The sequence below is a fragment of the Watersipora subatra genome, chromosome 4 (assembly GCF_963576615.1).
Source record: "Watersipora subatra chromosome 4, tzWatSuba1.1, whole genome shotgun sequence".
NCBI lineage: Eukaryota > Metazoa > Bryozoa > Gymnolaemata > Cheilostomatida > Watersiporidae > Watersipora > Watersipora subatra.
Window position 1 is genome coordinate 35,341,611 of NC_088711.1, and position 23,383 is coordinate 35,364,993.

Sequence of the window (23,383 nt, forward strand, 5' to 3'; positions counted from 1 at the left end):
TGGTATTTTAAAAACGCAAAATATATTGTTGTTGAAGCAATTTCAGTTGAATAACCTGTCTGTAATGTTTAACTTATACATGAGCGCTGACACCAGTGACTACCAGATGATACCAGTGACTACCACATAACACCAGTGACTACCAGATGACACCAGTGAATATCACATGACACCAGAGACTATTACAAGACACCAGTGACTACCAGATGACACCAGTGACTACCATATGACACCAGGGACCACCAGATGACACCAATGACTACCAGATGATACTAATGAATACCACATGACACCGGAGACTACAACATAATACCAGTGATTACCAAATGACACCAGTGACTACCACATGACACCAGAGACTACCAGCTGACACCAGTGACTATCAGATGACACCAGTGACTACCACATGATACCAGTGACTACAACATGACACCAGTGACTACCACATGACACCAGTGACTACCATATGATACTAGTGACTATCACATGAGACCAGTGACTACCACATGACACCAGTGACTGCCACATGAGACCAGTGACTATCAGATGACACCAGTGACTACCACATGACACCAGTGACTACCACATGAGACCAGTGACTATCAGATGACACCAGTGACTACCACATGACACCAGTGACTGCCACATGAGACCAGTGACTATCAGATGACACCAGTGACTACCACATGACACTAGTGACTACTAGATGACACCATTGAGCAATAGATTTAGCAATATGGACAAACAGCCAACCAAACTTTTCGATCAACAATCTGAGCACACTTATGATATTTCTTTGATGATTACACATTTAGCTGAACGCCTCCAGAAGATATTTGCCAATGAACGGACATCAACTAGACGAGAGTATTATTTGTTCAAAACATTTTTGGTAAATAATACAAACACCAGCTCAGTTATTGGCATTTGGATTTATTTTGGCAAAAATTTTCTTCTCTAAAGTAATTCAAATTAAAAAATTGATATTGTTCAGAGATTATTAAATGACAAACCTGATGACTTACCCTTACATGAGGGCTGGCAAGCAGCTGAGTTTGTAACAACCTGCGGACACTTGTCGAACAATGGCAGTGCTATACTGCATGTGCATACAACTCGGAGCAATGCTAATAGGAACAGCTCAATGATCAATAACTGATTAGATCATGGAAAAAGAAAATACATGAATGAAGGCACATTGAATCCCAATGGCTTTGACAAGATACTGCATTAAATATGCAGACCTTATTCTAGAACTGACTCTATTCTGTCCGCAATTTTAGAGCTGGTGGGAAGCATAGACTTGCATCCTAATATACATGACAAATAAATGTCTTGCGTTTTGGGATTTTGTTTTGCTGTTCCATGCAAATCAATGTCCCCCATGAAACCGGTGATGGTAAAAACATGTATACAGCCAATATTTATATGCAAACGGGTGACATTCCGACATAATGTGTAAAACATCTTGACTTAGACATTGAGTGCATCTGTTATAGCGCAGTACAATCACCTTCAACTTACAAATGTAAATAAAACTATTTTATTTTTGAGCATTGCCACAAAACAGCAACTGCAATTCTGATAGTAGTCAATAACATTAAGCTTTAAAATGCTCATGTCGTGTAGTCCATAGCAATGGCATTTTAGCATTAATAGATATTTTGATGTGTTCCTCAGTATAGGCTATGAGCCGAGCAGGCAAAAGAGCTCTAAAAATGATGTTCCGTTGGCACCCCCTTTCAGTGGCAATCTTTGCAGTGATTTAGACTAATTTTGGTATGGAGAATTCAAAACTGAAGAGTTGCCATGGCTGCCATTCCACATGTAAACTATATACATGTATATACGTATATGTACATGTGTATATAATTGTATGGTTTAATAGCTTGATTTTACAAAAACAATTCAAAACACTATAATTATGTTTTATAACTTGACACTGCTAAATTATAGAAAATGATAAGATACAAGGTAAGTGCATTCATGGTTTGAGCTTTGACACGACTTGTGTAGCCCAGATACATGGCTCTCAAGAAATTAATTTGATAAACATTGACTAAGCACACAAGTCAAACATTTAGTCTCTGCCTAGAAAGCTGGAAAAAACACTTTTTAAAGAGCCTGAAAGGCCTGTTTCTAATGGTGTATGCCTTCAACTTGTCTACAAGGGCTCCCAGATTCACAGAACATGCTATTAGATACTGACTAACAACAGCAAAATTGAGTTTGCTGGGAGAAAACACAGTGATGTGAGTGAGCATTTTTTTAGACTTACAATACTTTGCCACTCAAACATTTAAGGTGAGATAACAGGACTCATAATTCTTGTATAAAATAATTATTATGTAATTTAATTACATAATTAATAATCATTATTAAAATGGAAGGAATGCAGACATTGTAATCCGTATAAACCAGTAGTAGTGGCTACTGATCAAGATGCTTGTATTCAGTTTGAAAAATAACTAAATTTCAATCCAGCCAGGCATTAACCATTAGTCTTGCCTTTGTTTATCAAATGGACAAATAATACATGTATTCACTCTAGTTTATTGGTTTAAGCTGACTAAGTGGTGATGATTTCCTGAGTCAATGTTGTCCTGGCATTTATTTAGTCACATGAAAAGAGTTGAAAACCTGCTACTCATGATACACCTAGTCAAGATGAAGACGAGCCACCAAAGAAAATCACAAGATTCAATTCTGCTGTCTATTTATACACATCAAGACCTGCATTAAACATGCATGCAAGATTTGTGAAAATAAGGTGCTGTACTACTCACACAAATCAACTACATGTACTTGCAAAGCTGTCCTTCATGTGGCCAAAACTGTGTCTGCTAGTATGTCCATCCATCTTGTAAATTAACTTAAAGGTTGACTTGCAACAAAATTCACATTACAGTTATTTGGTATCAAAAGATTCACCATGTCTTACTCTGTTGTGTTGTAAGTGCCAAATATGTGGAAATGTGATTACAAGCTCTTAAAAGCTCAAAAACGAAAAGCCGCCGTAGATTGGAATCTCTTTATTTCGATGACGTAGCCACGAAATTTGGTTATCGTCTTGTCACGTATGTTCTCACGTGAATTAAAAGGCCAATACAAAGCTCAATATAAAACTTATCGTAGTACTAGTTAATGACAAACACTCCGGGTTTTACCGAAGACCCCGTATCCAATATAGATGCTCGCTACTTTACAGTTTTATTTCAGCCTGGTCTAACTGGCAAGTCGTAATCTGATCATGTGGCCCAATACTTCGAAAATAATTTTTGCAGCACTTTTCGATTATCACAGGTGACCAACAGGCTCGTCATGATTATCAGACAATGATATGTACTCCTTCAAGCTAAGGCTAAAAAATTAAACGAATTTTTACGGTAAGTTATAAGATATCAGTGCTAAAAGTGACAGCATTACGATGACGATAAAAAAGACGCGTAAGAACAATAGACATAGTTTTATTTAATGCGTGAAGTATATTTGTGAAAATATTTCCACAAATAAGGTTGCAAGAAAGTGTAAACAGAAACCATCTCTCACAACTACATCACATTTGAGCCGTTTTGGAAAGGGAATCCAAGCTAGGGCGGTCTCGTGTGGCTGCGATTTTCTGTTCGTTTTTGAGCTTTTAAGAGCTTGTAATCACCTTTCCACATATTTTGCACCTACAACACAACAGAGTAAGACATGGTGAATCTTTTCATATCAAATAACGGTAATGTGAATTTTGTTGCAAGTCAACCTTTAAGATATGATTTCTTCATTTGCTTTGACTATGATTGAGTAATTGATAACCAGTGCCCTGTATTGTTTTGCAGACCAGCTTGTACTGATATGGCACCAATGATTGGCTTCATAATGCCCTACAAGCAACTATGGCCCTCACATTGCCCAGACAGGAGCGGTGCACCTGTCTACATATGCAGATTGATTGAAGAATGCTGCTACTATCAAACAGGAAGAACGTGTACTTTGTAGAACTTTGGTCAAGATGTGATTGCTTTAGAGGTGGCCTCTCATAACAAGTGTTACGGTATGATGAGAATATCTGCATAATTCTCGATACACAACTGCGTAATTGGTGAAAATGTTGATCAATCTTGCCTCAACAGAATCAATTAAGATTGTTCACTACTTACCTATGGTATCATGGAAAATTTTTATGTAAGGTGGCAAGCGGAGAGCTGTGCTTCTAACTGCAGTTTGTGATTATTACAGCCCAGGTTCCCAGAGAGCAGCTGAGTTAGAAACCTTCTCAGAGGGCTAGTTCATATTTATAGCAGACATGGTCGAACTACCATAAATGCAGTGATTCCAAGCTATTGAGGATGTGGGGCCGTCTTTGTGGATGCTATGGGGCTTATTCAAGCCCTGCCTGCCAGTGCCATTCCTTTAACATTCAGTCAACTTGCTGATACAATTCTTGGTGTGCTTATTGCTCATACTAAGAAGTTCAAGGCCGCTTGTGTGGATTTTGTGATCAAAAACTTGCAAGAATAGAACTACTAAGGCTACTAAGTTGGAAGATCAACTTCCAATGTAAAAATCTCATAGGTTTGTACGGTTTCTCTAGCTGTGATGCAGTTTCATCCTTTGCAGGCAATGGGAAAAAGAGTCATAGGAAACTCATCAAAACAAGTCGAGTCTGGGAATCATTGAAGTTTCGAGGCAACTTTATTCCCTCTGTGAGACTTACACATGCAGACTCTATGGCCAAGAAGAAAGCACCCAGGAAAATGGCACAGATTTCAACTGACTAAGGGACAGGCTTTTTGTGTCTAGGTCTAGGCCAGTCGGTTCCTCCCTTCAATCGTTGAAAAAACATGTGCATTGTCTCAATTATGTAGCAGCCACCTACATGCATATAGAAAGAGGCAACAACAACTTGTCGATGCACTATTTCCCCACCTGATATTCTACAAGCAGTTCTATGGGAGTGTCAAAAATCCAGGTGCCGAGGATACTTATGTGCCAGTATCACGGCAAAGCTGCCTTACATAGAGCTTTGCACATGGGTGCACTAAGACAAAACTGAAGCGAGAGTAGCAGAGGATGCAGATGGTAAGGATAATGACTAAGAACTTAACATATTGAACAAATAGTTAGGATATGCAATATTTTGAAACATTCCAGCTCCTTTAGTAAGACTGTTGATATTAGCTACTAATAATACTACTAATAATAATGCTAATAATAATCACCATGTTCACACTGCTTGTAGCGTTCTTATTATTTTCTATGATCCATCATTGTTAGGTTATAAAACATAATTATAGTGTTTTGAATTTTTTGTTGTTAAATAAAGCTATTCAACCTTACAATTATATACACATGTACATACACGTATATACATGTATATAGTTCACACATGTGTGTAACAATCATAGGATATGGAATGTTTGAAAATAGATAAATGAATTTTGACTTTACTACTGAAATTCCAAATCACTGTCAAATAATTATGATAAAAGTTGCAAATCTGATGCTTCTATGGAAAAAATCTTATGTACAGGAGAGATACATCTTAAAATATCATTTTTATCAAATTTCTCATAAAGTGGGAATGGGCAGCCATGGCAACTCTTCAGTTTTGAATTCTCCGTACCAAAATTAGTCTAAATCACTGCAGAAATTGCAACTGAAAGGGGTGCCAACAGAAGTGCAAGATAAACTGCCTTGGCCCATGGCCTAGTAGGCTTTACCATGGCTACACATGTAGTCTTATTGCAAACCATCATACAGCATGTCCTATAACATAGTGGAGCAGATGGCTTGTAGATGGAGAGCTCAAGCAATCAATTTATTTTGTCTCACTGCAAATCTAGAAATACTCAGCAAAGTACATTATTGGTTATAAACAATCTTGGCATAAATAACATTGATCACTATAAAATAAATCAGAAATTAAAATTGGAGTCATCTGGACTAACCATGTAGAGGTGCTGGTTACAAATACATGTATACTCTAGATATGACTGGCATCATGTCCATCCAAGAATTTTATCAGCGACTAAATTGCTCAATATCACTTAAAAATATTACTTATTACAATATTAATTACATGAATGGTCGACACCACGTAAGTGATATAACTCAACAGATGTTTTCCTCGACAGGATAAAGATTTTTCAGACAGCCTAAAGAAATTGCATCACACGTATGTTAAGATTAGGAGTTTCCATGAGGTATACTCCTCATTCTAATGAAGTCATCAAAGAAGACAAATGAAGCCATATAAATGTAATTTGGTTAACATTTAATTTCAGTCAGGCCGACTGAACTACTGTATCGTTGTATGTACTGCATTCACCAAGCTTAATTTAAAGCCAGTTAATTTGGGTGCCCTACCAATCTGCGTTATTTGCCTGGACATTATCTTGATATCACTGGTTGAACCACAATGGCTGAGCTTAATAAATTCAATACAATTTGATGGCAGGCTTTAACCTGACAAACTTGGTCGCCATCCATGAACTGGCTGACCAACTGCTAAAACTTTTGCCATAATACAAACATTGAATCCAGGTGCTTGATGGTGGAATAATGATGCTTGTATCGACATAAATCCAACTCAGATGAAGCTTTTGCTCAGCATGGCATGGTTTAGTGGGATATATATTAAATGCTATTTTTGAACTTTGGAAATAAAAAAGAATACTTAAATTACATTTCAGCCAAGCTTTGAAACCTCAACACCACTAGTGATGGATTTTATTCAATAGCCAAGTGTATTTTAATATAGAACCATCCACAAAAGCTATTCTATGCGCATATAACTGCAATTCACATGCCAAACAACGTATCTTGTAGGACCTGTACACCTGACTTCAAGCCATCACTACATACAACCAATTACATGGCAACCTGCGTCAGCAACAATGAAAAAAAGAAGCATGTTATGTTTGGTGCATCGCTTTATTCAGCAACATATTTTAACAGACTGACTCTAAGAGTCTGGAACCTCCATTTCACCACTGCTAACAGCCTCAATGACATCATGTGGGTGCTGACCATCAATTGTGCAACCGACACTCTGGGCAGTTCCTAGTATCTCCCTAACAGTTCCTGCAAGTTCACGGGCCATGCTGCGAGGTCGCATAATTCTTGCTATACCAACCACTTCATCAAAGGTGATGTCACCATTGTGCTTGACTAAAACGAGAATGCTTTAGAATTGAGCTACAGTTTTAAATGCTCATGTCAACCACGACAACACAATTTCCATCAACTTCCAGATAACCAGATTCAGAAGTGTTCTTAACATTAGTTACTGTGTATCCGTATAAAAATGATCTAAACAGCAGTGAAACACCCACCCATTCCAAGTTGATCTGTTCATACAGTTATCAGTGAAGACTGACAAGAATGTATTGCTACAGAAATGAGTACCTACATGTATATAATATAGACCTTGCTGTTGAGCTACTGCCAAAATGTCTATGACAAGCGAAGGCTTTAGATATCAGCTTGAATTGATTCTTAACAGGACTGGCTTACTATTGTATGCCAAAAATATTATATGGAGCAGTCTTTGAACCAGAAACTTTTCTCCATTTTAAATTTAGAAAGCAGAAACATGACAACAGTTACACATTGTAAATGCAACTAGCTCCATTTACAATGAGTACCTATTATGGACTAATAAAGCTGTTTATTATGTACGCTGTTATGAACTGTTTGGATAAAAAAGCCTGCAAAATAAAGTTTTCCCATCTCTCATAATCATCCTAATTTCAAGGAAATTATAAACCATTTGTTAATTGTTTAAAAGTAACTGTAACCAGTCGCTATGACCTATTTTGATGCTCAGAAAAAGCTCTAGTAATATTTAAATGATGTCGGGTAAACTGTAACTTAGTCTTATCAACCAAGTCCAACTTACCATTCTTCACTTTCTTCCTGTCTCTCGGTGGCTCTTTAAGGGCTTTGATGATCAATGCGGAAGCACTTGGAACAACCTCAACCTTGGCTTGACGATTTTGGATGGTGAGCTTACAAGTAATTTTCAAGCCCTTCCAATCACCAGTCGCCTTGGCAATATCATCTCCAACCTTTTTTGGAGAGAGGCCGAGGGGACCAATTTTAGGAGCTAAAGTTGAGGTAGCACCAACCTCACCACCAACAGCTCTCAGATATACTGCAAAATTATAATACAGCCATAAAATAAACATAATAACGTAAAAATATATATTTAAACGCCACCTTTATTCAAGCGCCACTGTGGGAGAAGGGTTGAAAAATAGAGCGTCATTTCTATTTGACTGCCACTTCCATTTGACCACCACTGCTATTTCACTGCCATTATATGACCTTCTTGATCATTACAAAGCAATAATAGCACGTGATGAGTAGAAGTGTCCACAAAACCGTGCGAATTGAATTTAACTTGTGCCAAGTGAATTTAACTTACGAAACACACACTTAACGCTATGTTTTAGTACATGAATGTATTTTTAACTATTTTACTGAACTTCAACTTTTTCATCGCTAAAATTTCATCACCTTAACTGACCTCATTTAAACCTTCTTCAACCTAATTAGACAAGCTTGAGTGATGCTGCTTTGGTAATGAAGTGTACTTTTGTTAACAGATTAGGGAAGTTGTCTGATCCCTGACCCTCTGTTCAAAGCCGTTGCAACTCCATCTATGCCACTGGTTTTTGAAGGGAAAATATTACACGTATACTACTTTTCACACGAGGAATGCTGAGCCCGCTAAAAGCTACAGTGTATGCGAGGCAAAATACGGCTACCAAGAAACAGTTTCTATTACAGAGGGTCACAAAAGTTTAGTGTGCCGAACGTGTTGCTGTCATGTCTCTCTCAGATGGCCGTTATCCGCACCGTCAGTCTCAAAGATAAAAGCTCCAAAAAGTAGTGTACATAGTGATGTTACATTTTATTGCATACCATAACAACTAAATAGGTATTTGTTAGTTCTTTAGCGCATGTACTGAATTACAACAATTAAAGACACATTTTTCCATTGTAATATTCTGTTTAGGTGTTTTTTCAGTATGCTAACAGATTAATTTGTATTTAGATGTTTTATACAGAAAATGCGATGCAAGTAAATTTACATGAGCTAAGTCTTAGAATGCATCAAGCTCATATGTCGAAGTATGACTGTATATATACAGACAAAACTACCAACGATTGCCTGAACATACAAGTTAAAAGTACTAATTGCATAATTGGTCTTTGATCTTCATAGTAAATTATAGTTTTAGAATTGTGTTTCTCGAAATTATTTTCAGCTAAACAATTCAAATTTCCACTGATTATCTGAGCAAGAAAATACTTGAAGAGTTTGCTATGAACTTCAAAACAATGTGTACAACAATCACGACAAACTTCCACAGTAAAACAAAACCTATATATATATATATGTTGATATAAAGATGCGATATAAAGATTTCAGTGCTATTCAAGCTGTTCCTCTGTTCTTATCATTAAAACGTATTGCAACTTGCCCCATACCCTTTGTGTTTCAACAAGCCCCACTTGACACTGAGTAATCAAAATGTTCATCCCAACTCAGGATGATGTAAAATCATGAAGTTGGTGGATGCATTGCGAAGAGAAAATGTCAATAGCTGCTTCCACTGACTTGTCACCACGGGATGATGTACAAAAATACGCAATTATCTAAATTTGGATATAAAAATAAAAGGGCGAAAAATTACCAATACATTTCACAAAATCATGGCTCACGCCAATTGCTGTTCTTTTCATTTCATGCAATCAACATATCTCATAAATGACATTGAAAGCTCTTTAGTTAGCAAAGTAAGAATTTAAAATTGTAAACAAGCAAGAAATTTAAGGAGTGTTTCAACGCGCCCCGCGTTGCAATGTGCTCTGCTCTCCCCCTACAGCTGAAGTTTCTGAAAACATTGTCATTTCCTTAAATGAAGCGGTCGATAACCAATCAAATATCAAAAGTACAAAAATAAATGTATAAGCTAGGTTATTTTAGACCTCACATAGTTTTCGTTAGAGTAAAGCTCTGCCCACAATCTGCTGATGACATAAATTAACACATTTAAATATGAAAAAACTACCTGAAATGCTTTATAAACAGTTTCAATTCATATTAGTGGCTTTCGTAATATGTAGCAAGTGAGAATATGAAAATTGCTGGCAGTGTAAAGCCATGTTATCATCATCACCTTGAAGCCAATCTCGGACGTAAGTAGCTTACGTTGGGAATGAACAAAATCGATTCGAGGTTGTTATAATCAACCAAAATTGTCAACGGTTATTTTAAGATGAGCACGGCGGTCTACAAGGTTAAAAAATGAAGCTGATACATCCGTGATTGGCTAAAATAATTCATTATAATCATCTCAATTGCATGTTATTCATTTTCCAAGGCAAAGCTGTATCATCTACGATTGGGACTAATGAAAACAGCTTCTCACAAACACGGACTCGAGGCTAGTTCACATACAGCGTTGCAGTGTGAACCAAGCTTTACTGAAGTTCCCTAGTCAATGAAATGGAGTGAGACACAATGTACTCTAACAATCCTAAAAAAAAAACAGTTAATCCGTTGTTGTCAATTAATTGGTATACAGGTTAACAATAGGTAAATGTCACGTAATGAATATAATGAAAAACTTTTAGCTATAAATTGTCTTACCGATTGATATTGCATTTGGATCAAATTTTGGAGGCATTTTATCTGTCGGTTACGACTTTAAAGGAAGGCAAAGGTGTTGGATGAGCGCGATTTCTTCGCCCTACCAAAATAGTTGCACCAGCGCCTGCAATAAAGTAAGCGGAAAAGAAAGGTTACGTTATGTTGTCCCCTAATTCACTGCGAAAGCTGCAAAAAATTTTATGTTGCATTTAATAATTATTTATTTTTAAATTATTATAAAAAAATTTAAGTAAACAAATTAAATGCTGCAAACGCTTGACCAAATAATTGTACGCGTACAAATATTCGATATACAATGTACACGCATGTACACACGTATATTCCAAGAGTGTTTCCTGGACAACTACTTAGTTTTTGCGTCGCGCTGCAAGCAAATTTGTTCATTATTTAGAGACAACTCGTCCTTAAAATATTTGGTAGCGTTCAAGAGCAAACAATTACATATATCATTCAATATTTCCATCAAGAATTGAGAAGTCACGATAAATAGTCAAATGTTCTAACACTGATGAAATGAAAATAAAATATTTTTTAACACAATTAAAAAACATTTCAGTAAAATTAAAAATTGAAAAACTTTTTTAAAAATGTTACTTCTAAAATGGGAGTCGTCTTTTCTTGCGTACATTGGCAAGTTAGTTTATATAAAGTAAGGCTAGTTGTGTGTGAATCAGTTCGGATGAAACCCGGCTTTCATTAGTAGAACACAAACCCAAAAGCTGTACGCGTCGACGAGTTGGAGAATTTATCATTCAGAATGTAAAGTGCGAATGGTAAGATAATTGATTTAATTGTTTCCGAGTATCGCAAGCAGATTATAATTGCATAACAAAGGAAAATCTCGCCGTTTTTGTTGATTCGCCTCATAGTGTGCATGTCTTGTTTGTTTTGACTGCTTATAAATGTAGAAGCGCAAATCGATAAAGCTAAGATAATGATATTTAGTTTACAAACTGTTTCTCTTGTTTTTAATAAGCTTACAACTTCATGGAGTTGCATGAACAAATATTTCCTCGCTGTTAGTCTCGCTGCATCGTACGAGACTAAAAATAACATGTTTGTTCCTTATGAAAACGGATGATTTATGTCATTCTTTTGAACGATTGGCTACTAAATAGGTTTGTGACACCATAAAATGCGATTTAGTCGTTGTTGTAATAACCATAAATTGCATGTCATGTTGTCATTCACCTATGCTAATTAAAAAAAGCAAACAAACAAGTGCGTTAATACAAACAAAATACACTACTCATTTATTTACTGAAATTTTCATTGGTTACCTCATTTTGCAGTTTTAATGTGTTTCTATTTATTCTGCTGCATATTTTTTTCTTTAAGCAATGTAAATAAATTTTTTAAAAACATATATAACTATCGGTTTATATATAACTATTCAGCAATGAAATGTTCATGCTTGTTAACAGAGGGCTTTAATATGTAGGCTACTTTGTATTATGTAATTTGTAGTATGTAATTTGAAAAACCTATATTATTCACTAATTGATTTGTGTTTTATGAAAATATTTCAAAAATAGATAGATCTCTGTTATTGCTTTATAAATTACACTGCTAATTTTAATTTATACTTGTGATTCAGAAACTATTGATATATATGGGTAATAATCTCTATATATATATGATAACAGATGATGAATATCGACACTTTCTAAATAAAGCTACTCTTTATTCAACACTTTTACTTTAAAAGCCACAAAAATAGGCCATAAATATTCAAAATCATAAGTGACCATTGATGCTGTGAAAATATATCACATGCGTTCGCTATGGCTGACCAGACAATGGTATTTTTCAAAAAGGTTTTTGCAAGCCATCTTATTGGCTAATATTCATCACCAGGTTATCACAAACAAAATAAACTATTTTATCGGAAATTCTTGGAAGTTCAATCACTTGTACAGCTGCGTGAGGAGAAATCCCATGAGTTTTCTTATCTTCAAACATTACGATGATTAATTGGTTTCTCAATGATTTATTGATGTCATTTGAGTTGGAATTACATTCTTTACCTTGCTTTCTGTCTGAAAGAAGAGGTTGTTACCAGTTGACCTAATTAGTGACAATTATCCAACATCTAGGCTCCCCCCCCCCCTATCAGTGTTCAAGTATCAGCTATTTTCATTGGCTTACAGTCTATAAATCACTATTTGGTATCTAATTTACCTGTCATCTCTCACGTCTTTCCTCAGGCCAATATCCTCTAGCTATAATTAATAAAGATGTTTGGAAAACGTATAGGTTAGGAACAGTATTGGAGCTTTTGTTGGAAATTTGTGGTATATGTTGAAGGAACCAAATGTGGAGATTGTTAGTTGAGAGAACTCTGACAGATATTGACTGATATGCAGCTTTGTGTTTTATAGGGTCATTTTTGTTCTTGTCAAGTTGCATATGTTCACCAGCTATGACGCTGGTGAACTCTTTGCTTACAGCATTCACAACATCTGTGGTTTTGTAGTGCTGTTGCATGGCAACTAGCTATTACTGTATGCCAGAGTAATTAGTTTGTTGCATAAAATGAGTTTGCATTGTGAAACTTTTGTAAAAATAATTTCATCGTAGTCAGCGAGCAATTCTCCTCTTTACACGAGAAACTTGTATTGTCTAAGCTCATTGGTTTATTGTTGACCAATAGAATATAGGCAGCCAATAGGAGTAAGGAGTTGATGGCAGATGCTCGCCGCTTATCCATTTCATCGTAAAAGTTTGAGACAATTGTATTGCTATTGGGAATCCTTCTACGACAATGTTACTGAGAAATGATTCATTGCTGAAAACTCATTACTATTACAATTACTCATTACTTCTATTGGTCATATTAGACTGTAAAATTGTTCACAGAATCGCTTAGTTCCTGTAAGTGAATTTTGTTTTTGTTCTAAAAACTGCCCGAGTTGTTGAGGTCATCGCAGTTATTTCTCAGGAAACATTTTGGGATGGAGTATGTAGCAACAAAAATGTTGACTATGATTGCTAGTACTTGTTTTCTAGTGACACCAGACTCGAGTGCAACATCTTGAGAAATTCAGGAATGATTCACAACCGGTCTCCTGGCTGTCGTAGGTGGACGGGTCTAGTGGTTAGTAACTAGCTCTGACGACATTGTGTGCTGCACAGAATGCACCAGTGAGTGGTGAATAATTGCGTGTCTTTGTTGTTCACCATTCCATATGACGTGCATCCGACAGATCGCTTACCAATTTCTAGCCTGTCCCATGAGTTGCGCTAAGCAAGACATATCGGCTTAACATAGGCCGGCGCTGGTTGCCATGGCGATTACAACCAATAAATAGCTCTCAACCCTGAAGATCTTATCATTCATTACGCGTCTTCAGTTGAGTGTAATACACAGTGCAAACATAGATAATAGGGACAGAGAGCAGCCACTGGTTAGCTAACATACGAAGAACAGTATTAAAATCTGCAGTCAGGTAGGCAAAGTGCAATTGCCATTTTTGTAGACTAGAACTTGCTAGTAGGTCATAGTTGCTGGCTTCTAATATACTATCAGCTGAGTGGCTCTGAATATCTTAAAAAGGGACAACTGAGTTAGATAAAGCTTTAGGTTCTAGAGCGGCGCTTTTTCTATTCCCTTTGTTCGTTCTATGAATATATGTGCGTTATATTTCAAATGTGCATGTTACACTCATTGTCATTGGCCTATCAAAATATCTGCTGGTAGCGATGGTTGATCATCCGTTTTGTTGTGCTGGTAGCTAGCTCCGCCGATGTTTTACTTACCAAACGTATCTCTAATCGTTCTTTCTAGGTATTTGAGAGGTGCTGTAACCATAGCAACAATGGTAATGGAGGACCTGAGAGCAAGGTGTGAGGCGGCTGGACAGGAGCAGTTGCTCCAGTTCTGGGAAGACCTCACCGCTGAAGAGAAGATCTCGTTGGAGGAACAAATAAATGCTTTGAATCTCACCGACATCAATGAATACTACAGGTTAGGGGACAAAGTTTACTTCCTATAAGAAGATGTATCCATTCTATGTTGACAATCTGGGATGGTCTTACTTCTGTAGATTACTGTTTTTACTTGGTCTACTAGCTCTCTAGAACCTTTTGGACTAGCAACATTTAAAGCTGTTATTATGTTATTATTATGTAACTTGTATGCAAATAAGAATGGTTGAATATGAAGGTAGTCTTCAAATTAAAACTATTTAAAATGTAGTTCTACACGTTAAAGACTATGTTATGATTGGTGAAGTAGTATAGGGAAGCTGGGTGTCATCTAGCTCTCCTAATCTTATGTCTGTCTCTTTATTGAATGCACTTTAATAAGTTATAGGAGTTTCAATTGATTCCTCCTATGTCTATGCTATAGTTGTAATGAATAGGCATATACATCGCCGATCCTCACTCGTGTGGCCAGACAGGTCATGCACAATAAAAGTACCTTTAATAAAAACTATGTCTATGCTAAACTGAAAGCTCATCCGCTTAGGAATGCTTAATAGATGTAGAAATATCATCTTTAGTTACATGTATATTAATAGTGACACGGGTTTAGGCGTGGTCTTTATGCCACTTTATGATTTAATCATTTTTTGCCTTGCATATTTCAACTACTCTTAAAAGATGTTAGACTTTACACTCGCTGTGGTTTTGTTCAGCCGGTTTTTCATCATGGTGTACATGTCTTCATTTCCTCTTCTCACCTTTGCATCGCTATCTTTGTACTAAAGTCTGCTAGGCCTTATCAAACACCGCTCATCGAACATGTTTTTACTGCAGACGTACGCAGACAATAAAAAAGGGTGCGGCGGTTGACGACCAACTAGAGCCATTGGAGCCTGAGGTGTGCGGTGGCACAACCCGCACACCAGACCATTTCCTTGAACTCTACAGAAATACCGGTAAGCTGCACATTTCTTTTTATCCGCTTCTCAAATGTGTCAGTTGTGGGCAATCCCTTGGCAGGACTTTAATCTGGGCGGTGATATTTGTCTATGTGATATCAGTATCGACCATGCTTCTCACATCTGTCTGTCGTTTTGCAACTAGTACTTTGCGCTTTGGGGTGTAACAAGCTGATTTGTCTGCACTTCTATCTAACTAATCTCATCAGCTTCTCGGGGAAAGAGCGCCTCCACCCTTTTGTTAGATATATCAATTGAAAGCACCTCCGCATTTGTCATGGAAAATAACCAAGGATTTTGTCAATTGGAAATTTATGGCTCATTATGATTACGGGGATTTCTGAAGAGGGAGCTTATCACTCGCTATATGTTTAACAGGACTTGAGAAGATAGCGAATGGTGAGGTGGCTGTTCTACTGCTGGCTGGTGGACAGGGAACGAGGCTCGGTGTGAGCTACCCAAAGGGCATGTATAATGTTGGGTTGCCTTCTCGTAAGTGTCTCTATCAGCTGCAGGGGGAGAGGATTATTAGAATTGAACAGGTGGCAGCTGAGAAGTACAACAAGCATGGAAATGTACCCTGGTTAGTATTGTTGTTGGCTGGTTCTACCTGGAGTAAGAGGTAGTTCTAGTTCAACCATTAAAATATGTATGCTTATCCCTGTCAGCATGCCTTTTTGGTCCTGTTATTAACTTGTCTGGCTACACCCTTTGCCAGGCACAAAAACAATGTGCAAAAAACCGGCTTCTGTAGCTTGCTGGGCCACAGTCTAAGGACTATTAACAACGGATTATTTCTAAATGCTTTGAAAGTATCTTTGGATTAAATATCTTCTACACTAAAATAACTCTCATCAAAGCTTTTTGTTACCATAGCAACAAACATCGCAAATCTTAGATTTTCTCAAGTGAGTTGTGTTTAGGTATATTTAAAAGTGGACGATATTGTAAATGTGTGATATGGGAAAACTTAACCAATAAGAGTGAATATACTTTTATGAATTGTCAAAGGTGAATTTACGCAGTTCTCAGGCTTTGTTTTACTCCCTCCCTTAGGTATATCATGACTAGTGAGGCTACTAAAGCAAAAACAAGCGAATACTTCCAGAAGAAAAGTTACTTTGGGCTGAAAAAGGAAAATGTCATCTTCTTTGAGCAGAGTACCTTACCGTGTCTGACATTCGATGGCAAAATCATGTTGGAAGGGAAAGCGAAAATAGCCAAAGCACCAGGTAAAGAGATATAAATCATTTATCTTGATTGGGTAGCCGCCCCTTCCCATATAATTGCTTTTTTGTTGGGCTAAGCACCAAACCAGACACAGAGGTCTGTGATGGTAAATCGGACACAAAGGCCAGTGGTGCCACAGCAAACACCAGGTGCATATCGAAGAGGTGCTGATTGTAACCTTGGCATAGAATTTACCGGTTTTCTAACTTTGGTCAGGTACTTTACTGTTACCTTTATTCTTAGCAGCTATTTTGTCTTCACCTTTTCTGTCAAAACCGTTCACCAAATGATCGTATGATAATAATAAAACACCCGTAGCTTTTGCTTATAGCTAACCGCCTGATAAATTACATACTTGGTAATAAAAAGTAATGGTTTGTATCGACCTTCTCATCGTTTATGACTTGATGCTGGTTTATTACTTGCATCCAGACAGACACGGGTAGTAGACCGAAAGCAGCAGCATTATTCTTGCTGATGAGATTTGTCAGCAATGCAGCAGTTGTAACCTAATTTTATGCCTGTACGGGCTAAGCCTGAGTGCATGGAAACGCAACTTCAATCCTATCATTAATATGGACTTCTTACCTATTGGCAGATGGGAATGGTGGACTGTACAGGGCCTTGGGCTCTAGCGGAGTTCTTCAAGATATGATAGGTCGTGGCATCAAACACATACATGTCTACTGTGTAGACAATATTCTAATCAAAATGGCTGACCCAGTTTTCATTGGATTCTGTGTGACAAAAGAGGTGCAGTGCGGAAACAAGGTTTGTATATTAATTATAATAAATATACTAGATGGTCATGTGATACCTTGGCAGTCGATTGTGAGAGATGGTCATGTAGTAAATATGTGCACAATTATTCTGGAATGTAGAAAGGTGGTCGAGTGGTGCAGGTGGTTGCGGGCTTTGCTACTCAGTCGAATGCATGAGTTCAAATCTCGTGCAATGTAATATTTTATCAACATTCAACTGTGGCCTCAGGCGTACAGATGGATGAACACAGCTCTTGTTATATTAATGAACAGTACGCTGGCATTTCGTGCACCATGAGAGATCATCATGTGTAATAACCGTCTGCACAATTATTCCTCCGTGCAGGTTGCGCAATTGGTAGCGCACCTGGCTGAGAATCTGAATATAATATCTGAGTTCTTTTCTCATACAATGTAATCTTTTTTAACTTCTTTGCATGGCTTTCCGATGAGCCGTAGGACACGGCTCATATTATAGTAAAGATAACGCGTCTCTAAGGAGTGTGACACGTCGCGCAACTCCAAGTTCATCCAAAGTTATAGCTGTAGCTGGTGCTTTACTCAACAAGAGCATATGTTTTGAACTTGATGAAAACCTCTCCTCAGTCTCTGTATTATCGGCTAGGGCTCCTGATGAGGAGCAAGGCCTCTCTGATGCAAAGTTTGCTTTAGGAGCAACTAACTTATAAGTACCCTGATCATTTGTCCACTTGACCCTTGCGTAACCTAACTCCACCCCTTTTATGCTGACCGTTACAGCTGTTCTATTGTTATGAAAACAATGAGTTATGACGTCTCATTGCCTTTTTTTGTTCTCACTTGAGCTTATACTGTTAATATTTATGTAGGGCTGTCAATGGAGCTGCTATAGTGATATAGTGGCTATAGTAACAATAGCTATAGTAGCTATTTTACAGATAGCTCAAATAATACAAAACACTCAGTTTTAAATTGAGAAGTTAAAATATTGTAAAGGAATATGTGTCACCTTATGACAAGTTTACTGGCTACACGCAGACTATAATCCTCTTGCACTTTCCATAAACTTAATGATTTGATTTTACAGTCCGTGGAGAAGACGAATCCAACGGAACCTCTAGGGGTAGTTGGTAAAGTGAACGGGACTTATCAAGTGGTCGAGTACAGCGAGATGGCCTTAAAGACAGCCCAGTTGAGAACCCCTGATGGACGGCTCAAGTATAACTCAGGCAACATCGCTAACCACTATTTTCACATAGACTTCCTCGCCGATATCGTACGGTAGGTGTGACTGACCCCCCTCCACACTTTCCATGCAAGTGTCACGCGTATGTAACCCTTGAGAATTGCTGATCAAGTCTTGGCTCTGAGGTTTCATTCTTTCTACGAATATCAAAGTAGTGACTCATCTGTCAGTTTAATAGATTTTTTTGCGATAGTTCACTTTTTGCATCTATTTATAGCTTGTCTTACACATTTTTATGCTAATCCGCTATATTGTGGGAAGACAGGCTTAGCTTCTCTAGGGTTGTTCTGCTCACATTCAGCCATTCTGTAGGAATCACGATGGAGAATTGACACACCACATAGCCAAAAAGAAGATTCCCTGTGTGAATGAGGTAGGGGAGCCCGTGAAGCCCACCCGACCTAACGGTATCAAAATGGAGAAATTCGTCTTTGATGTCTTCCGATTCGCTCAGTAAGTTGTTGCAAATACATAATTAATTATTTGTGTTAATATAAAATTCTACCTATGTTTATATGTAATATTTTAGATATGTTTTTATGTAATATAATATTTTACCTATGTTCGGCAGTCATATGAAAAGCTGTGACTCGTTCATAAATAGTACAAGAACCAGTCGCTTAGCCTGCGGTTGAAGTAACCTTCAACTATCCATCAATCTGGTGCTGCTACTGAACAGTTGGGCATGGCTTCATAAACTATGATTTATTTGGTATCTAATAGCTTGAATGGTTAATTTGCCCCGCCCGAGCTTTCCTTTGTGCCATGGTCTTACATTCAATAAAAATCATTCTTTTGGTTTTAGGCGTTTCTGTTGTTGGGATGTTTTAAGAGAGGATGAATTTTCAGCACTAAAGAATGCTGATGGCGCTGCAGAAAGTACCCCTACAACCTGTCGACACGCTCTCTATGCCTTACATTATAAATACATACTTAATGCTGGTGGCAGATTCAGTGACAGCACCGGGTCAGTGCTTCCTGAGATTCCTGGGTAAGTTAGCTGTAGTGAGTTGTTCATATTTTTAGATGTGTAGCTGTGTTTGCTAGAATACAATAACCTCTTAGGTTAGGATTTTATGTATTGATTTTAGTTTTAACAGTTGAACAGCTTATAGAAACCAGTTCATTTGTTCATTTTGTTCACAATTGTTCACTCAAAAAGTTGAAAATTCAGAAATTTCTCAAAAGTTAGTTGAAAGCCTTTTCGTTGTTTTTGCATCTGGTATGATGGGAGCATTTAAAATGGTGGCATTAGGTATGTTAGGTTATCATTGGTCGCTTGTTAACTGTTATGTTAGGTTATCATTGGTCAGACTTGATTAGATGTCCACCTATTTTATATTTTTTTGGATTATTATTTTAAAGCTTGAGTCATTAGTTTGTTCTTGATAAGTGTAAACTCGTAAGGCGTGTTTTGTCACAGCAAAGATGTCAGCGGCAGTGACCATGACTGCGACTGCAATATGAACATGCACAGCAATGTTGTCATGATTACGTACGTTGCCCATGCTTGTAGTTTATTTATATACCTGGTGTGTTTGGAAAGAGTATGAACCAGTCCATTGCCATCGGCTACCACCAAACGTTTCATGGTCATTCTTTGGGTCTTGAATTTAAAAAACTAAAGTTTGGTGATTACATAAAAATTTTGTGAGGTCAAATTTTTATCATGTACTGCTGACATATGGATGTCAAAACTGACTAAAATATGCGACAAAATCAGCATTTATTCTTTTTAGGGTGAGCATATTTGCTGAGGGTGGCAGCTCCAAATGTTTGTTAGTTTCATGCATTTTACAAAAAACTGTGTTTATACTCTTGATGAACTCGCTGGTAGTATTGTTTCACACGTTTCCATTTGATGCTTGTTATCACTTCACTTTCTTTGTTTAATGCTTGCTTACGCTTCGTCGTTTTCAGCATGGAGTTGTGGCCCTTGTGTGTTGTTTTTACTGTACACAGATTTCAGGCTGCTTTTAGTTGTACTTGTAGCTAATTTCACTTTGCCATAATGTGATCACTCGCAGTCTTAGAACTGCATTTAGGGTGGGTGTTATTATTAGGAAATATATTTGGAATTAATTTACAGTGATGTTATGATTTGTGAATTTTGCAAAAACAGCTACGAAATGTCATGTGTTTTGCACTGTTTATGCTGCATAGGTAGTAATAATTAACTTTTTACTAGCTCCCTGTATGAATAGTGACAATTGCTCAGTCTTTTCGTTGGTTTGATGGCCTCATTCGGGAACACCTGATACCTGGCTACAAAATGCTGGTGTGACTTCGACACGATATCAGTTACGAATGCTCTTTAGACATAGCGACAGGGAGTTTATTGTTTACATAAATTGTTTACGTAATCACTGAATAGCGAAGGAGCTATAAGATGACCTTTTGTTTCTATATTTGGTCGTTGATAATCATGTAGTCTGAGATCTTCGAAGGGTTATAATTTGCTCGGTGTTGGCTGCAGGCATGTAAGTCCAATCTTGGATGAAACACGAGAAAAAGGCTACATGAATGGAAGCAATGCTGATGAGGCCAGCAGCTCCTCTGATGAAGAAGTCAAGAAGAGTCTTGTCGTCGAAATTTCACCACTCGTGACATATGCAGGGGAGGTGAGTAGCTACAATGTAAGGCAACCACTTGCCGACACATGCCAGCATTTGAATTATTGTATAATCTATTTGACACCCAGCTGGCACTAGTTGAAGATTGCTTGTGGGTAGCGGCTAATAGCATCTACATGTATATCTATACTCTATCAGGTAGTTATTAGAATTGGTTTTGCCGAATTTGAACTTGAATTTGAACTTTTCATTTGTCAGTCCAGTTGAGGTTATTGTTTGGCCAATCTCGACTGTACAGGCAGCTGACACGCTTACAAAAATGCAGTTTACGTTTGCACCTAGCGTATTCTGTTGGTTTATTCTGGTTGAAGCTCCTTACACTGAATGACCAAGTCATGTTTAGGTCGTCCAGAAAGTCGTACATCTATTTAGATTAAAGCTTCACGATTATCAAAAATAACCAGACGATTCGATATTGCAAATGGACAATTCACAATATACCGCGATGTTACGATAAAAACATGCAAACTTTTATTAATGTTTTTTGTGTATTTTAACTTAGAAAGAAGTTGTTTTGTGTTCGTGAAAATTAGAAACATTTATTTCATGAATGTGCGTGGAAGGCCATGAAATGAGGTTATAAGACAAGAAGGCTCGTGCGGTTTAGTTTCAGTATCGCTCACTCCACAAATTGTCAAGTATGAGATAAATCACCATTACACGGTTATATCGTTTATACAATTGGCGATATCTCTTTAATTGGTGGTGGTTTTCAAATCGTCTACCTTAAAAATGGCCATCAAACGAGTAAATCGCCATATCGTGAAACTCTAATTTAGATTAGTCATAACCTTAAGAGGAGGGAAGATAACTCACATATACAAGTGTTTCACAGCAAACAGTCATAGTTGTACTAACAAAAATTGGGAATTTTTCAATAATAATTATTAATGATGCTCTATAAATAATTATCCTTTCTATTGGCTGATTTTAGATTTTAATGAAAGTCTGTTTTTTTCAGGATTTGGAATATTTGGTTTCTGGAAATATTTACGCCGCTCCATTGATTATTGCTGCCAGTAAGGAGTCTGTCGGTCAGTCAAGAATTCGGAAGCCATCATTTATTGTGGACAAGTAGAGGCTTCTGTTGAGTTCAGGATTTCATCCCACATCTTATATAGCCAACTAGCTATTTATTGTATGGCTTGCAAAAATTCTCGCTATTTCATTTTTATCTTCAGATGGATTTAGTCGTTCAGCTCTCAAATAGTGAATGTGTTTAGGGGAGTTTTTAAGTTGATGCTCTTTGTCAGCATCAACCAAATGATCTCTTGCATTCTTTTTTAATGCTTTTGATTTGTCGGTGATAGTATTTCGTTCTCTTATGTCTTCATTTTATGCAAATCTTTAATATCTGCTCAATCCATGGCATAGAGTTACTCAGTACTGTGTCACATAGAGTTACTCAGTACCGTGTCACAGAGTTACTCAGTACTGTGTTACATAGAGTCACTCAGTACTGTGTCACGTAGAGTTACTCAGTACTGTGTCACGTAGAGTTACTCAGTTCTGTGTTACATAGAGTTACTCAGTTCTGTGTCACATAGAGTTACTCAGTTCTGTGTCACATAGAGGTAATGTGAGAGTGTTTTCCTTACATCCTCCTTTAGTTATTTATTCTAATTTATCCAAGTTTATCTTCCTCTATTTATTTTCAGAATAAGCTCTAGTTTCTACATGTATATGGTTATGCGGTGCATTCCGTTTATTTTTATAACATCTCTAATGGTTTGCTCTCTCTATCATCATCGTAACTGGAAATTTATGTTCACGATTTCAGTGTTGTGAACAGAGATAGTCATACCTGATAGTCATTTTACGAACATGTTTTAATGTTTAAGAAATTGGAGGGTTGTTGGATTAGCTGTATTTTATATTTGTGATAAAATAAAAACGAATGCAAATAAACCAATTCGTTTTACATCAGATCTAGAAATACCATATTTGTTTTCTTAATTAAAGTATATTTATGA

The 23,383-nt window shown here is 37.2% G+C and overlaps 2 protein-coding genes across 3 annotated transcripts; one reads left to right on the forward strand and one right to left on the reverse strand.

Moving 5' to 3' along the window:
• Window positions 1-6,703: 6,703 nt before the first annotated feature.
• Window positions 6,704-10,811, reverse strand: LOC137393103 (large ribosomal subunit protein uL11-like). The gene is made up of 3 exons (XM_068079519.1): window positions 10,655-10,811; window positions 7,892-8,146; window positions 6,704-7,161 (listed from the first exon to the last, which is right to left on the reverse strand). The coding sequence occupies exons 1-3, from the start codon at window positions 10,689-10,691 to the stop codon at window positions 6,956-6,958; spliced, it is 498 nt and encodes a 165-aa protein (XP_067935620.1). The 5' UTR covers window positions 10,692-10,811; the 3' UTR covers window positions 6,704-6,955.
• A 575-nt stretch (window positions 10,812-11,386) lies between these two features.
• LOC137395138 (UDP-N-acetylhexosamine pyrophosphorylase-like) lies at window positions 11,387-23,001 on the forward strand. Of its 2 annotated transcripts, none has more exons than XM_068081952.1 (11): window positions 11,387-11,448; window positions 14,463-14,642; window positions 15,437-15,558; window positions 15,940-16,144; window positions 16,618-16,793; window positions 17,390-17,562; window positions 18,619-18,812; window positions 19,090-19,230; window positions 19,583-19,768; window positions 21,254-21,398; window positions 22,372-23,001. In XM_068081952.1, exons 2-11 carry the CDS (start codon window positions 14,494-14,496, stop codon window positions 22,486-22,488), a joined length of 1,608 nt encoding a protein of 535 aa, XP_067938053.1. In that variant the 5' UTR covers window positions 11,387-11,448; window positions 14,463-14,493; the 3' UTR covers window positions 22,489-23,001. The 2 variants fall into 2 exon arrangements, with proteins under 2 accessions (XP_067938053.1, XP_067938052.1); XM_068081951.1 differs by lacking the exon at window positions 11,387-11,448 and adding an exon at window positions 14,026-14,124.
• Window positions 23,002-23,383: the final 382 nt, after the last annotated feature.

What these genes read in the sequence shown, in the direction of transcription:
- LOC137393103 (XM_068079519.1), bottom strand. Translation starts at nt 10,691, where the DNA reads ATGCCTCCAAAATTTGATCCAAATGCAATATCAATCG. An exon ending in TCCAAATGCAATATCAATCG is followed by an intron (nt 8,147 to 10,654) that starts GTAAGACAATTT and finishes ATAATTTTGCAG; the next exon opens with TATATCTGAGAGCTGTTGGT. An exon ending in CAGGAAGAAAGTGAAGAATG is followed by an intron (nt 7,162 to 7,891) that starts GTAAGTTGGACT and finishes TTCTCGTTTTAG; the next exon opens with TCAAGCACAATGGTGACATC.
- LOC137395138 (XM_068081952.1), top strand. Translation starts at nt 14,494, where the DNA reads ATGGTAATGGAGGACCTGAGAGCAAGGTGTGAGGCGGCTGGACAGGAG. An exon ending in GAAAATAGCCAAAGCACCAG is followed by an intron (nt 16,794 to 17,389) that starts GTAAAGAGATAT and finishes ACCTATTGGCAG; the next exon opens with ATGGGAATGGTGGACTGTAC. An exon ending in TTCCTCGCCGATATCGTACG is followed by an intron (nt 18,813 to 19,089) that starts GTAGGTGTGACT and finishes GCCATTCTGTAG; the next exon opens with GAATCACGATGGAGAATTGA.